Here is a 16744-nt window from a genome sequence, read left to right on the forward strand (position 1 = left end):
GGTCTACACTATTTCGAACTCATCACTCAAGCCCCTAGATAAACAAGCAGACAAATGCAGACATACAACCTTGTGTGAATAAAAATGAATGCCATCCCATCTAACCACTCAAAGGGGAAACTTGGGTAATTTTAGTTCTTAATTAGTCTGCTTCAGAAATTGAACGTAGTCCCCCAAATGTGGCATGACTAACTTTAGATAAGTCTGCTTAGATGAACAGATGTCTCCTGGAGAAGATCAAATATCTAGAACATTTATGGAAAGCAACAGACAAGATTGGAGTCTCTCAAAGCAACCTGCATATCAGACAGACCTTTACCTCTGGGCTAGTGTTGTGATGAACTGAGCACTCACATATTCCTTTTTGTGTTTAGCTGGAAGAAATCAGACATATGTTACAAAATTTGAAAACTAAAGATCCATTTTTGTATATTCTTACATTTTGATGACATTTTCCTCCTTATTCTTGAAATCATAATAATCAAATGACTAAAGAAAGTTAAGAGGCATGTTATCTTTAGCCCATGTTATGGAGAGAAATAAGCAGTGCATTTGAGAGTCTGATAAATCAAAAGTAGATGGAAAAGACAGGAGAAATAGAGATTCTACGAAGATAAAACAGAGGAGCTACTTATGTCCTCTGCTTCGTCGGACTTGTGTTTTATGGATCTTTCTGCATGGTTTCTTCAGGAATGCACTGTTTGGTTTTTCTTTCTGTTTTTAAGATTTTTCTACTACTCTGTTTTGCTGTACTTCCAGTTTGATGTATTCTTTACTGAACTGTTTGTATATCAGAGTATGTGGTAGAGTTACTTGTGTATATGGTTTATTTGAATTCTGTATAGTCTGAAAAATCCATATTTGTACTGAATAGCATAATTAGGTAAAGATAGGATGAGTTATTAAGTTTGGAGAATTTTGTATGTCTACAGCCAATATAAGGCCCTTCTTACTGTCACTTACCTATACGGCTGTTCAAACATAATGCTTGCACATGGTTTAAGGGGAATGAAGGGAGCTTGGGCGATACGTATCTTCTAGTCTCCTAAACTGTGCACTGTTAACTGAATTGATCCTCTACTCTGGTCTTGTGACAAGACCACCTTAAAGATCCATTGAAGCTGCCCCCACCCCCCTTTCCATGATCTCTGACTATAGTTAAAATGATTTGCCAGTAACTGAAGACTGCTTGGCCTCTGTTTTCTCACTCATGTCTAAGGTATGCTGCAGGGAGATCAACATCCAGTTTATCTGGATGATTTGGCAGGATCCTAGCATCATTCAGTCCTTTAAACTAAGCACCCTAGTCCAGGTAAAAAGCCCTATTCAGAATTTACTGGTCTAAAGTCTTTGAAATGAATGTCTTTACATCAAACTTTACATTTCATCTCATCATTTCACAATGTAACTATTTCAGGATCTCCAAAAGTTAGAAAAGAAGAGAGAAATATATCCAGTATTTATTTCTCTTGGGATATCTGGTGATTTTATTAGGTTCTACTTAAAGTGGTTTTTGATATGATCTACTATCTCAAGAGAGTTGTTTGTGTGATGAGAATCAGATTAACACAATTTTAGATGATTTTTCAGCAGCTTCAGGTGAGATTCCTGACATTGTTATATTCATGGTTTTTTTTTTTTTTTTACCATATTCTATATCTTGAGGAGCTGTAGCTTTGTTTTATCAACTTAACAACACCTAGTGACAAGAAGATACACCCCCCTCCCCCCGCCCCCCGCATTCCCGGATCATTGAGGAAGAGGCATTTTTAGCTTTGTGCATTCAAATGACTAATTTTTTTTTAAAGAAGCAAACCATGATTCATCTTTCTCTTGTTTTATTAAAAGACAGTTTTTTGACTGAAATATCTTTTAAGCTTAAGCAATTTTATAGCCATTAAATCATTACTTTTACATATATTGCTATTACTTCTGCTTTCTTCAAATGACTATTTTTAAGGGTTATTAAAAAACAATGTGCATATTTTGAAACTATGATGAGTTAGGAATCATTATGTATATCTTTTAAATATGAACTTTTATTTGACTCTTTTGACACTGTAATATCCCTTGGATAACAGTGTGTTTCCAATAATCCCATTGGGGCAAGCATGTCTATACTGTTTGAAATAGTCTCCATGAAGACACTTTAGAGGAGATCAAGTCTGGAAATTATCAGTTCATTTCTCATGTTAGTCTATAATATATATATATTATATATATTATATATTATATTTATAAAAAAAAAAATATATATATATAAATAAATAATATATATTTTTATATATATAATATATAATATTATAATAATATATATATCACTGGTGACAAAAATCACTGTCTTCCTAGGTGTTTTCAAAAATAGCAGACATGACTTGGATGGTGGGCATACTACTATTGCTTTATGGGGGAAAATGAAGCACTTAATGAAATAAGGTGTTCATTTGTTCCATACAGTTTGTTCCTCTGAGACCTGAAAGTATTTGGGTTCATAAAGAAGCCAAGAGTGTTCATGTAAAGCATCGTGGAATGTATTAGTGAGGGTTCTTCACTGGAAGAGAATCAAGGGGATGTGTGTAACGATTATTAGATTAGTTAACACAGTCTGAGACTGGGTTATCCTTCAGTGTCCATCTGTCCGCTGCAGAGACAGGAAAAGCAGTAGCTGTTCAGTGCAAGAGCTTTGGAACCTCAGCAAAGAAGGACCACAGTCCAAGGCTGAAGGCCTAAGAGCTCCCTGCAGAATCACTGCTGTCAGCTGTCTTCAAAATTAAAATGGTGTGTGATGACAGCAATAGGTGAAAGCATATCCACTCAAGAAGAGTCTGTCCTTCATTCCACATTCATTTAGGCCCCCATCTTATGGGACAGTGCTATCCATATCCAGGGCAGATCTTTCTCACTCACTTCACAGAACCATGTGCCAGTCATGTCTCACACACCTCACAGACATACAAGTGTGACTTACCAATTTTTAAGGCTTCTCTCAATCCAATGAAGTTGTCACCCAAGATTAACCATGACAGAGCCTTTCAACCAAAGCTTGAAATTCCTTAGTAATTTCAACAAACACCCCAAATATTCTGTCCAAACACTAAGAATCTCCATTAGTTACTTCTTTTAAAAAAAATCTTCAGATTTATTGTTCAAAATAAATGAATCATTTCATTTTTGTTGTATTAGGTAAAATAGGATTGAATTACATTATAAAGCTGTGTTTTGATGCAAAAATGCTTGTGAGATTCCATATACAACCTCATGAATTTAGGTCACCAAATAAAAGCCAAGCTGAGCTGGAGATCAGTAGCCTTAACCCCTGGATATTGTCCTAGTGGTGAAGGCATTATCCTAAAAACCAGGCACCACATGAAAAATGTAGCAGAAGGGTCAGATAGTGCCTTCCTTTATGCAGCCTTCTTAGAGAGAATTCTCACTATGTGTAAAGCAGACCTGAGCTAGAAAGTAATATCTTTTCCCAGGCTTTAGGGATTTCTGAGAAATAGATACCATTAGAAAAACTGCTTTTCCTCACTTATTATTGAGATTTCCATGATGATGTTTCACTGTAGAAATTTGGTCATAAGTATGTGTTGACTTTCTGATACTGCTCCTGAAAGCCCAAAGACATATCCAAGAGCACCAGAGAAGTATCGTCTCAAGAAAAAGTCAGGCTTCACCCTATTGTGGGCATTTATTTCCTGCTTTTCTCCAGAGAGCAGGTGAAATGGTAAAGGTAGGAGCTCAAATTCCATACCTCAGTGCCTAAGCAACATCCTGGCTTCATTTCCCTTGTCTGTCGTCAAGGACAAATGGCTTAATATTTTTTATGGCTCAGTTTTCTACAAAATACAGTGATGTGGCAAATACCAGCCTTATAACTGTGGTGATAGTTAAATCAATTAACTCACACATCACATAAACAGTGATTGCCACATGTAGAGTCATTGATCACTTTTTGGTGTTATTGTTATCATTGTAACTACTGTCTAATAACATGCTGCTTAAAATTTCTTTGCTATAATTTTTTTCTACTTAAAATGTCAATATGTGCCAGATGTTTTCTCACGTAACATATGCTAGCTCTTCAACCAAATGTCCTAACTCTTAACTTCTCATCCTTACCAAATAGCCCAAATCTGCTGTGCTAGTCATGTTTGTCCATAAGCTCAAAACATTCCTTTTTTCATTTATGATGTTTTGTGGCAATGCAACTCAGTAGTAGCATGCTTGTATAGCATGCACAAGTCCATGAGTTAGACCTTAACACCCCAAAATACCAGTTTTTCTCTTTCAACTCATTCAGTTTTACTCATCTTTCCATGCAAAGCCCAGATCCCAGTTATCATAATCAAGCCTTCTCTCATTCTCGTGGCTCCATAAATTACTACAACCTTAAAATAATGTGAACCTAATTATTGGTGATCTGATGGCTTCTACCCTGAAAGGCTGTGGCAGTAGCTCATGCTGATGCTCTAAGGTCAGGTTTAAGTATCAGAAAAGGTGATGAAAACAACCATTCTAAAGCATTACAACTTAAGACTTTGTAGTGTTCACTGGGGCCTGTGTTGTGTCAGAAGAGAAAAATCTTCACGAACATGTCTTAAGTTAATTGAATATTCTATGCACCACATAACTTTGGATGCTTTCATATTTTTAGAATAATTGGATTTATTCAATGAATTTTTGAGTAACTGTGCTGCTTTCTCATATATATACATACATATTTATATAAACACACACTTGCACATATATGTAAAATTAAACACACTTAGAACGTTTTGCTCACCCCTCTCCATCTCCTCCCCCCTATACTTCTCCTGTTCCTCACTTCCAAATTTACAGCCTCCTATGTTTTTTTTTTAATTATTGCTACATATACACGTAAATGACTAAACATGAAAATGCAGCCTGCTGAGTCCATCCAGAGTTGCCTGCAGGTCACTTGATATCAGATAACCAATCAGAAGCATCATCCCTAGGGAAGATGGATTATCCTGATCTCAGAAATTGCTAATAGCTTGTAGCTCTTCATTTAAGGTTGGGCCCAATGAGGTTTCCCCACCCAGGTTTGGCTGTCGACTGCTGTTGGAATTGTTTGGCTCTCATTAGGTAGCTATGCTGTTGACATTTCTTAGGTGTAGGTTTCCGGTCATTGCTAGAAGACACTATTACACCGCAGACTTCCTGGTCCTCTGGCTTTGTGGTCTTTCTGCTCTCCTTCTTCCTTGAAGAAAAGAAGTTTCTTTGATGAGGGGTAAGAGGTACACTTACTTGAGTATAACAATACATATTCAGAATTCAGATAGGCAGAGTACTGGTTTAGGGAAGTGCCAGAGGTAGTGTTCCTCTAGATTCTATGACCAAACTAACCACACACAGTTGCCTATGTTTACAGTACCAGCTGTAATTTTCCTCCTGTTAAGTGGGCCTTAAGTCCCATTAGACAGCTATTGTGTACTGCCAAGATCTGTATACCACTATTGCCCCTTTGGAGATGTCTTGCTGTGCTGGTCATTGTCGTTCATAGATACCACAGCTAGGTAGGACTACGGACTGTCTCCCTCCTTTAGTAGCTTGCATATCATCTGGTACTAAGAAAGCTAGTCCTCAGGGAGTAGGTTTCCAGGTCAGTTCTAGTAATGTCCTCCCTCCTTCTCATGGCCCCATGAATTTTGTGGTGTCATTAGCAACAGGGACTTAGCTTCAGCTATGGGTAAATATAAGGTAATGATTACCTGTGTCTTCTTCAAGCATCCTTAGTGTTTTGTATTACTCTTCCCTCCCTCCTTTTCTGTGTTTCCCCCTTCCCCTCTTAAAGCCCCCTTCACATTTCTCATCTCCCTCTTCGTATTGCCTGTATCCTGCTGTCCCCTCTCTAGAAACTCACTCCCCAGTCCCTTTGTATTTTCCTGACTTCTGCAGTTACTCCAGGTTGTATACTCACATCTAAAGATTTGGAGCTGGGAACAAAGGTGAGAGACAACATGTGGCGCTGGTCTTTCTGTACAAATTCACTTAATATTTGGAGTCTGCTTAGAATGATAGAATGTAAAAACCTAGTTATACGCATAGGGATCCTGACTTTCAGGAACTTACTAAATCCTTCTTTCCTCTTAATTTTAGAAACATGTACAGAATTGAAGAAGAATGCAACCTGGTTTGAGGTGAACTCCCTGAAACCTTACACGTACTATCATGTGTCACTTTACGCCTATGTTGTTGGGCGAGTGCAACGTAATGGGACTGCTGAGCAATGCATCTTTCAGACAAAAGCGGCTCGTAAGTTCTTTGCTTTAATGTTTCTTCCATGAAGGGCAAGGAACAACAAATGCCATTTTCATGTACAATGCATTGATCTTTCTGCTTTGTTTTAGAAATGCATTGTCCTGGTTGGTATGTTTGTTAACATCTCAGATTTGTTTAGAAATATTTAAAAACTGCTATTCAAAGTTTACTCTGTTTATCAGATGTAGTCACAAGGTTGAAGGAACAAAACTGGAAGCTTCATCAGCTGGTGGTTTTTTTTGGGGGGGGGGTAAGACTTCATGCACTTAAGCCCCTCAGCAACTTAGATTAAAAGTTCTCACTTTACTATCCAAAAACACTAACTGCACCAAGATACAGAGCATTGATCCCTATTCACATGACAAAACATTTCATAATATACAGCTTTTTTTAATGTCATATTTTACATTGGACATTTCAATCGTCTTGCTTTCAGTGTGATGTTTACACAGTTTGTGGAAACAAACCTAGATTAGTGTTCAAGGTAACTGCTAATCTCAATTAGGGGCAGGGAAGAAGAAAGAGTCTGGGGTTTTGGTAGGATCTACGACTATAGGACCTAATGAGCACCAGATTCTTGGAGAAAAAAAAAATGTTGTCACTGTTAAAACATTCTCTATATCACTGAGGCTCAGGTTTTAAATGACTAAATCCTAAAATCTCAGTATAGAGAGGAAAAATGTACACATAATCCCACCACTAGTTCAGGAACTGTTGGCATTTGATAACTACTAGAGAAGGAGAGTCAGTTACCTTTAATGATGTGACCCTTGATAGGCTGACCACACATTCAGACAGGCCCCAAGCCCAAGAACTAGCTTCATGGGGCAAGAAGAATAAGAGTAAACTCAAACCTGCATGGGTGGTAAGGCAAGAAGACGGGGAGAAGAGGCGCTGGGGTGTGTATGTATGTGTAGGCTCAAATATATACTGTATGAGAATCTCAAAGAATTAATAAAAGTATTGAGAATTTTCCAAGTCCTACAGCTATATGCTGTTGTTGCCTTCCAGGTTTCTGGGATGTCAAAGCAAATGTAAGTGGTTTGTTGCCTCAAGAATATCACCTGGTGTTGAGTAGGATATTCAGGAGAGGAAGAAGACTGGGCTGTACAGGGGACCTTACATGTTTCTCAAGCATCCTCCCCTGCCCCTCATTTTCACTTTTCACTGTTACTTAGTTCCACATTCTGTTCCTCAGGGATTGTGCAAACTCTCAGGACTTTAGCATGTCTTACACATTAATACTTGATGAAGAGTGACTTATTTTTAGATGTTTTAATATAGACTTTGAATCTGTGTTCTCTTGTGCAGACCAACACTTAAAATGTTTTACATTGTACTCGGGTTTCAAGTTATTTAAGTTTTCACATATCAAACGATTAAGATAACAAACACTTCTTTATTTTCATAGCGCCAAGCGTGGTTAGAAACATGAGAGTCATCCGGAAACAAGAAAATGTTATAAGTGTCACATGTGAGCCTCCTAGTGAAATTAATGGCCCTGAAAAACATTACATTTTGGAAGTCAAACATGGAGATTCTTTATTTAAGAATTTCAAGCACCCCACATGCAAATTTGAAGTAGATAATCTCTACTATTCAACCAAGTATACGTTTCTGGTAAGGTCATGCTTTCCATAATCACTACTTTCCCAAGCTCTATTACAATGTTTAATGCTAAGTACTTGCGTGGCATGTAGACCAGTGCTTATATGGACTTAAAGATTTCTGATGACTTGTGGAATCAACACTTTAGAACATTCAACAATTTGGTGCCAAACATTTTATCTCTGGAGTGAAAAGCAACGTTTTAAGGCAAATTTTTGTTAGAACATCTGCAACTTCAAAATGACCACTGTAGGGAAGTTGTTGCTCATGTGCCTGGTAGGAGACAATTCATGAGTAGCAGATCTTTACTTTGCCAAATATTTAGTTTTATTGTTTTCGACTACAAAATTTTGTGTGTGCTTTGAGGTTAGAAAATACTAGAAACAAATTCAATAAAGCATTTGAACATAAAGTGAATGTAAAGAAGCTTAAAACATCTGTAATTTCACTGTGGACCATGTATTATAAAGATATTTCTGTTGTTTATAATGAAAATGTTTATGCATTAGATAAAAATCACCATTTCTAATACAGTTAGGTAAATTTTATTTTTTTTCTGTATTATTTCATCATGCTCACCTGTGTACATTTTTGTTATTTAACTTCCAGTAGTTACATAAGGTTCTGCCATGTGGTTTTTATCATATTCTACTAACAATAACTATATTGAGGTCTAATATACACAGAATTCAGTAAACATATTTATTGATTAATAGCAACTTCATGTAATGTCATTAATAATTTCTACTCAATACATGAAAAGGTCAACTCAAGGAAAGAAAAATCTTACTTTGGCTTATAGTTTGAGGGAAGGCATCATGGCAGGAGCCTGATAGAACTGGTTACATTGCACCTGTCTTCAGAAAGCAGAGAGAGATGGATGTTGGTGCTCAGCTTCTCCCCTATAATTATTCCATTTAATACCTTATACCTGGTAGGTCTATGGTGCTGCATTTTGGGTTGGTTTTCCCTATGCAATTAACCCTATTCCCTCACACACACACCTAGAAATGTATTTCTTAGGCGATTCTGGATCTGTCAAGGTGACAATCAGTATTAACCATTGTAAGTTTACCTGTCAGCTTGACACCCAAGCATGTAACTTTTAGTCCATAACCTTCCACCTATTGTGTTCTCCTCTTCTTCCCCTTTAAACTTGCTCACACACTTTTCTCACCAAGCTTCACATTTTCATATCTCTCCTCTTTCTTCCTGGAGATCTGAATGAGAGCAGTAAGCAATAGCCATGCTATAGCCTGAACACTGTGCTATCATGAGATTTCCTCCACCAAAGAGATTAATCCATCTCTTTTTAGTTCACCATTACTCATTTTCTCAGCCATGGATAGAATCTAGCCAGATTCTTTGCCAAAATGTATCGTGTAGCTGATACATTCAACCCTGGTCCCCTCCAACTCTTATAACACCATAGGCTGAACACTTACTAGTTGCTGTTGTCTTGGTATTCTGGTCTTCAGATTCCTACCACAATTATATATTATATTCTGCTTAAAGTATCTGAGACCTTCTCTAGAATGAATCTCCAAACTCTTTCACCTTTTCACAAACCAGTTCCCAAGGAGTGAGGATCATGTCCTCAGGTGTATCACAGCAGTGGCTCTATTCCTTGGAGGATATTTTCTTTGTAATTTTTACTTTATTTATGAAGGCCCATGTGTATATGAATGTGGCTAATACCTGCTATAGTGAACATGCATGGAAGTCAATTCTCTCCTACCATGGGTTCAAGGAATTGAATTGAAATTGCCAGGCCAGGCTTGTGTAGCAAGCAGTGTTATCTGCTGAGGCATCTCTTTGGCCCCTAGTTTTCTGTATTAGCTACTTGTCTTGTTGCTATGACAAAATACCAGACAAATTAACTTGAGGAAGAAAGAACTTATTTTTATCTCAGTTGGAGGTGGTACAGACCATCATGATAGGGAAAGGACGATGACAGGACCATGAGGCAGCTGGCCACATTTTATCCACAGCTATAAAGCAACAGAGTAATGTTAATCCTGCTTTCTCTTTATTATTTAGTCTAGCATGGAATGGTGCTACCCACATTTAGGGTGGATCTTAGTCCTCAACTAGCTCCGTCTTGACACTCACTCACACAGATATGTTTTGAGCTTTTTTCATGGTTGATTATAGATCCTGTCAACTTAATAATAAACATTAATCATACAATACGATAGTGATAGTTGACTTCATTGGCTTCTTGTCACTACAAGTGTTTTTATATAATCACCATTTTGGACTATAATTTTTAAAGGAGGAAAGTAGTGTATTAGTTATGGTTCTCTAGAGTAACAGAACAGGAAGAATATATATGGGATTTATTATAGTAGCTTACAGGCTGTGGTCCAGCTATTCCAACAACGGCTACTATTTCCAATGGAAAGTCCAAGAATTCAGCAGTTGTTTAGCCCATGAGGTTAGTTGTCTCAGTTGGTCTTTAGCATATGCCAGAATCCTGAAAAAATAAGATCTAATGCCAATGACAAAATGACTTGACAACAAGAAGAAGAGCAAGCAGGCAAAGAGCAATCACTTCTTTATTCCGTGTCCTTTATATAAGCTTCCACAAAAAGATACAGCCCAGATTAAGGTGTATCTTACTACCTCAAAAAATCTGGATTTAATGTGGGTCTTTCCACATCAAATAATTCAGTCAAAAAAAAAATTCTCTCGCAAGTGTACCTAGCTGCCTGGATTTTAGTTAATTCCAGATGTAGTCAAGTTGACCTCCAAGAATAATCATCACAAGTAATTTCTAATTTATTAAAAAAAATGGTGTTATTTTAAATGGTGCTACAGTGGTGATTATATAGTCTGACTTGCTCATATGGTGAATTACAGTAATGGGTTTTCTAATGCAAAACACTCTTCATATTCTAAGAGGCAAATTATCTCTTCTCTTTCATAGTGCATTATTTTTCAATGCATTATTGAACAAATAGTTTAATATTTATTTAATTCCATGAGTAGCTATTCACAAAGGATATTATTCAATAAATAGGTAGAGATGGTTTTGACATCTGTGTGGTATGCATAAATTTTGTTGCGTTTTGGATATATTTCACTCTTTTTCAATGTTGAATAACTTTAAATAGTGTAGGGATGATTTGTACCCTAGAAATCCCTTTGATCCTTTTAATACAGAAGTATTCTTAGAGAATCATTTACATTGTCTTTCACAATTAATGGTTCTTGCAGATATTTTTTGAGTGAGTGTGCCATTTATATCTTCCCGAATGGTGTTCCACATGGAGAAACAGCATGCTGTTACTAAAGCATCCTGCATTCTGTTCCACTGTGTGCAGCTTCCTCAGTGGCCACAGAGTTCTTGGCACAGTATTCCATTTAGTCTCACACACACTCAGCTTTTATCTTCTTGATGTCTTTACTCCAGGACTTGCTTTTCTTTGTAGGATTCTCTTCCACTCTTTAAACATTATAAATTATCACGTATCTGGGATACGTGAGTGAGCATTATAAACATAGAATTCAAATTAGGAGATAATTATCACTTAGCTATTCCTTCTCCCACAGCATAAATAGATCTCTTGTTTTCTTGATTTCACTCATCATAACTTATTTCCACATGCATTTATAACCCTAAGACAATAGACACACTTTCATGAGGATGTAATCGTCTCATATTTATTCAGTATCACCATTTCCACTAAAGATATTTGTGTTTATTTTATTTGTAGTAATTTATTTCTAGTGATAGAATTTGTTTTGATGTTTTTCTCATTGTGTCTTTACATTTTATGAAAAAATAATTATGATCATTATTACTGTGGTTTGGAAAAATTTGTATCCTGATCCTACATGGCTTGTCAGTTATATCAACCTGCCTGCACACAGAAAGTAATGGATTCTTAAAGTACATTGTTCTGATAATTTCTACCTTGATGAAATCTATAATGGTTACTTGGCAGAGTTTACAATATAATATATCTACATATGTGGAGTTTAAAATTCTATTGCTGTAAATTTTATTGCTTTATAAGAGGAACTTGAAACAATTTTGTTTATGGATATTGGGAAATTCTATAGAGAGTGAAGGCTTCTATGCATGTTTATCAGGATTGTCACATCATGTTAATCCCCTGTAATGATGTTATTCAGATCTATTTTCACATAATTTATGTGGTGTCAGTAGTCTTGTTTCAACATCTCTTTCTGTTTCCTTTTGGACCAAGCTGATTTTCTTTATTTGTATTAAGTTTTGAGTTCTTGGTGTTTATGGTAATTATTTCCACACTGCAATTTGTTCATTTTTTACCCTCAAAAATATGCACATTCCACACCCAACTCTTGTAAACAGCAGATTTATTTTAAAAATAAAATGTGAGCCTACTAGCATACTAATAGACAACTTTATTTTTTTGTCTATTTACTGTACCTTAAAATCATTAATTCTGGGTTTCACTTCTTGAACTGTGTTCTTCCATTTCCATTTGTTATTGATGTCATTCAATTCATGACATTCAAAAGGTAAACAACTTTTCTATCTTCTTGACTGCACACAATAAAATAACCTTAAACTCTCAGCTTTGACTCAGTTTTTTAATGAAAACAAGCAGCATTTTATAAGAAATAATGTACATTTTATAACATGCCATACACACTTAAAGTAGAAAACTAAATTCTTTTCTTTTTCTTTTTTTTTTTTTATTTAACTGAAATTCAGGTCTCCTTTCACAATGGAAAGTATCAGGGAGAGGCAGTTGTTAAAGATCAATCAACATCTTGTAAGTCATCTTGGCCTATTTTTTCTACCTCTATGTGTATGCATTTGTTTGAGCAAAGCTGTGCTATATTGCATCCATAGATTGACTCCTTGGTTGCTTAAAAGTATTTTATAAATACTGGCAATTTTCAAAAATCTCTGAATAAACCCATATTAAAATACAGTATCATAAAAATTAATAGATTTGATCACTTAGTCACTAAGTGAATGTTGCCTTTGTTACAACTTTTAAGAGTATTTATTTGCACAGACAGATATTTTTGGTAGCTCTTTTAAATGGAACTGCTTTCTTGACTATAGTGTTTGGCATATATCTGTGCTAGTGATATGTGTGCTGATTATGTTCTGATTTCTAAGATATCTTTAGCATATGGAGCAACATTATAGACAGGAAAGCACACACACAAAAAACCCCAGGTTTTAGAAGTCATGAATAGCTAGTTTTCTCTCTGTTCGGTCTACCATTTACTGGAATCACACTATTTAGCCTCATTTCAGGAATTAAAACACTAAGGTGCAAAGGTAATAGGATTCTGGCCAAATTCCCTTTAAGTAAGGAAGAAGTAAGGTTGGGAACTCCCTAGCCTGGCTCTGGGACTCAAACTTTGATGTCACTGCATGGGTTTATTGCATATGAAAAGAATGGCATGTAACCCAGGATGGCATGTAACCCAGGATAAAGATTTGCCAACCTAGTGGGAACTCATGAAATTTGGATCAACAGCTGTGGAGCCTGCATGGGACTGGGCTAGGCCCTCTGCATAGCGAGACAGTTGTGTAGCTTGATCTTCTTAAGGGCCCCCTGGAAGTAGAGGCAGAATTCATCCCTGGTGCATGAGGGGGCTTTTTAGAGCCCGCTACTTATGATGGGACACCTCACACAGCCTTGAGACAGGGGGAGAGGCTTAGACTTGCCTCTACTAAATGTACCTCCCCTTGGGAGGCCTTACCTTCTTGTAGGAGGCAATGGAGGGTGGGTTGGGAAGGGGAGGTTGGAGGGGCAGGAGGAAGAGGGGGATCTTTGATTGGTATGCAAAATGAATAAAAACTTTTCTTAATAAAGAAATAAAAAGACAGTAAAATAATAATAATAAAAAAATATTGCCAACCATGCTTTGCTCTGCTTTCCCTAAGCATGCGATTCACATTGATTCTTAATGAAAACTCAGGCTAGGGAAAGTGTTAATCCTGACTGTCAAATGAAATAAATTTTGTCTCTTGGTTAATTGGTTTTATTCCCCAGTGAGCATGTAAGAGATTTATCTTTGTGGGATAGAAGCTTTTATGAATCCCTTAGGAGGCTACCCGCTTCTGTGCTCAAATGGTAAACTATGAGTTTCTTTCTGAAAGCTGTAATAACCACATTACCTCATTGATCCCTTTAAAATGAACCTCTGAAAGGGAATTAAATCTAAATGATAGTTTTCTACAAAAGTACAGTATTTAATGAAAAGAAGTGGAAGTGCTCATTTATATTCTAATTAGTCTCTTTAAATGTAAAGGCCTTGGGAATTTTGAAATAACAGAGCCCATCATTGCAAAATCGAGATTTTAATGTATTTCATCTTATTCTAAAATTTTAGCTTTGGATATTCACCATAAATGAAAAATATTAAAATTCTAGTTCATGAAGGTCACTCACATTGTCTAGCAAAGTACTTGACATAATAAGCTCTTGTGTGTCACTCTTCACTTCTAGATAACGCTAAAGCACTGATTATCTTCCTGGTGTTTCTCATTATTGTGACATCAATAGCCCTGCTTGTTGTTCTGTATAAAATCTATGATCTGCGCAAGAAAAGATCCAGGTGAGAAACAGTTCATTTTGAATTAGGAGGCAATAGTAGTTGTAATAATGTCACAAGCTGTTTTCCCAAAATGCATTGATTGAGCAATGGACCAGAGAAGACAGTGTGAACTTCAGTTTATGACCGAATTGGGTGTCAATTCCATGACTTAACATGAAATTATTGGCTTACTGTACGTACTTATACTCTCTACCATTGCTAAAGGCATTGTAGGCTTGCTTGGATAATGATAAGTGCAAAGACTGTACCTCTCTTTCAACCCTCAGTGGATGAAAGTCATTTGTGTACAGCAAATGCAACAGGAGGGAAGTTCTGGGAAGTGTGTTTATTTCCTTGCTCAAGATGATAGATATTTAGGAGAAATGGAAAGATTCACTTAACTTTCTCACGCTTCTGAAATTCACAGGCAACTCTTGGTTGATTTCTTCCCTCCTCCTTGTTTTCTTCACTCTCCTCAAGTTCCTGTTCCACCTCTCCCATATCCATCCTTTCATTCTCGACCCTCTCCTATTCCCCCTATGCAGTCTCCTATTATCCTTACCTTGATTTCTCCCTCGCTCAGGACATTTATAAATGGTGTTTGCTCAGTTAAGTTGAATGCCAACTGAATTCCATGTTCCTTACAAATAGAGAAACTCATGTTTCTTATTTTCACAGCAATTTAGATGAACAGCAGGAACTTGTTGAAAGGGGTGAGTATAAATGTTTCTTACTGATGAATATTATTTCGCTGCATTTGAATCCTCTTATTTTAAAATAGGGACTGTGCATTTTAAATTAAACCTGGACTTTGTCCATTGACACACGATGAAACAAAATTATTTTTTCTAAAAGTAGCCATCTGTGTGAAGTTATCAAAGTGTCACAAATATTGTCCCTGGCCCTGAGAGTACCACAGTGATTGTCTATGGTCTCTGCCCTTCAAGGTTTGGGAATCTAATAGAGGAAGGCAGGTGTATTGATGAGTAGGGAACAATTTGGTAAAATGTTATATGCAATATGCACAGTTCTGTGTAAAGATAAATGATAGAAATTTGCCTGTGGAGGGTGCAGAAATTTGGTTGGCTAAGACTGCTGGGAAACATCAGACCAACTAGTGAAGAAGGAAGAATAGGAGAGCAGATGGTATTCCGTAGTGATAAGGTGATGTGGAATATCTTCAGTTTGCCAAAGTGGGATGGGTGGTGGATCCTCCCACTGAAGACACAGTGATGAATAAGATAGACATTATATAAAGAAAAGACACTCCTCCTTCCAACTCTTCTATAATTTCTTTAGGTTTTAAAGACACAATCCAATAAAAATCATTAAAGACATTCAAACTATGCTTAAATAATTAAAGCGCTTATTTTTCTATTACTTAAGACAGAATTTCAGAGCACCTCTCTGTCTTGTGTTACCTCTTGTGTGAAGGGTTTCCTTCTGACAACAGGAGACATGATGTTTGAATGCAGCAGCTTTTGGGTTGGTTCTTTAGAGATCTTTAGTTTTAGTCTCCTTTAGAGACTGTGTCCCAACCTGATGCTGTTGTATTTGTTCATGTCTTTATTGATTAGCCTCCCATAAGTAGGGTGCAGACTTTGGAGAGGCTGGAAGTTCCTCTTTTTTCAGTGTTTTCTCCTCACTGCCCAGATGAGTGTATGGAATTCAGTGCATGTCAATGAACAGATAAAGTCAACAAGGTAATATGCCTAGAGTGTTGGTTCAGTTAGGCTGAGAGGAGAAGGAGGAACAAAGGAGTGATCACACCTGGGCAGAGGGCAGAATGCACTTCCAGGAGTTAAGGTGGATTGGAAGTATCAGCTGTTTCATCTTGTAATTAATACCAATTGCAACTGGAAAGACTTTAGAACTTACCCACTCTAAAACACAGCTTTCAATTCAGCATGGATGAATACTAGGCATCTCCCACCACCTAAAGGAACTGCTTACTGCAGCTAGCCAAAGTGGTAATTGTGTTTGGAAACAAAGTTTTTGTGAAAAGTAATATAGCTATACCACACTCATGGACAGCTTCTTTCTTCATCTGACAATCAGTACAGTTACCATGACACCTGAAGAACCAGTTGGGAGAGTAGGAGAAACATTTGCATGTGTAATAGCACAAATTTTCTTAACCTTTTAAATCATGTTTTACCGGGATGAAGAGATGATTCAGAGGTGAAGAGCATTGGCTGTTCTTGAAGAGGACCTGGGTTAGGTCCCAGCACCCACTTGGCTGCTTACAACTACCCTAAAATCTAGATTGATGGGATCAGATACCCCCTCTTCTGGCCTG

General features: G+C 36.9%; 1 protein-coding gene across 5 annotated transcripts in view; it reads left to right on the plus strand.

The window, feature by feature from the left end:
* The window catches only part of Ptprc (protein tyrosine phosphatase receptor type C), a 106859-nt gene that overhangs the window by 65615 nt on the left and 24500 nt on the right, over positions 1 to 16744 (plus strand). For all 5 annotated transcript variants that reach the window (XM_037211364.1, XM_037211366.1, XM_037211365.1 and 2 more), the window contains 5 exons: positions 6124 to 6279; positions 7697 to 7905; positions 12599 to 12659; positions 14358 to 14466; positions 15124 to 15158. In XM_037211364.1, coding sequence (XP_037067259.1) covers positions 6124 to 6279; positions 7697 to 7905; positions 12599 to 12659; positions 14358 to 14466; positions 15124 to 15158 — 570 coding nt within the window. The remainder of the gene's footprint in view (positions 1 to 6123; positions 6280 to 7696; positions 7906 to 12598; positions 12660 to 14357; positions 14467 to 15123; positions 15159 to 16744) is intronic.

The sequence above is a fragment of the Peromyscus leucopus genome, chromosome 15 (genome assembly GCF_004664715.2).
Source record: "Peromyscus leucopus breed LL Stock chromosome 15, UCI_PerLeu_2.1, whole genome shotgun sequence".
NCBI lineage: Eukaryota > Metazoa > Chordata > Mammalia > Rodentia > Cricetidae > Peromyscus > Peromyscus leucopus.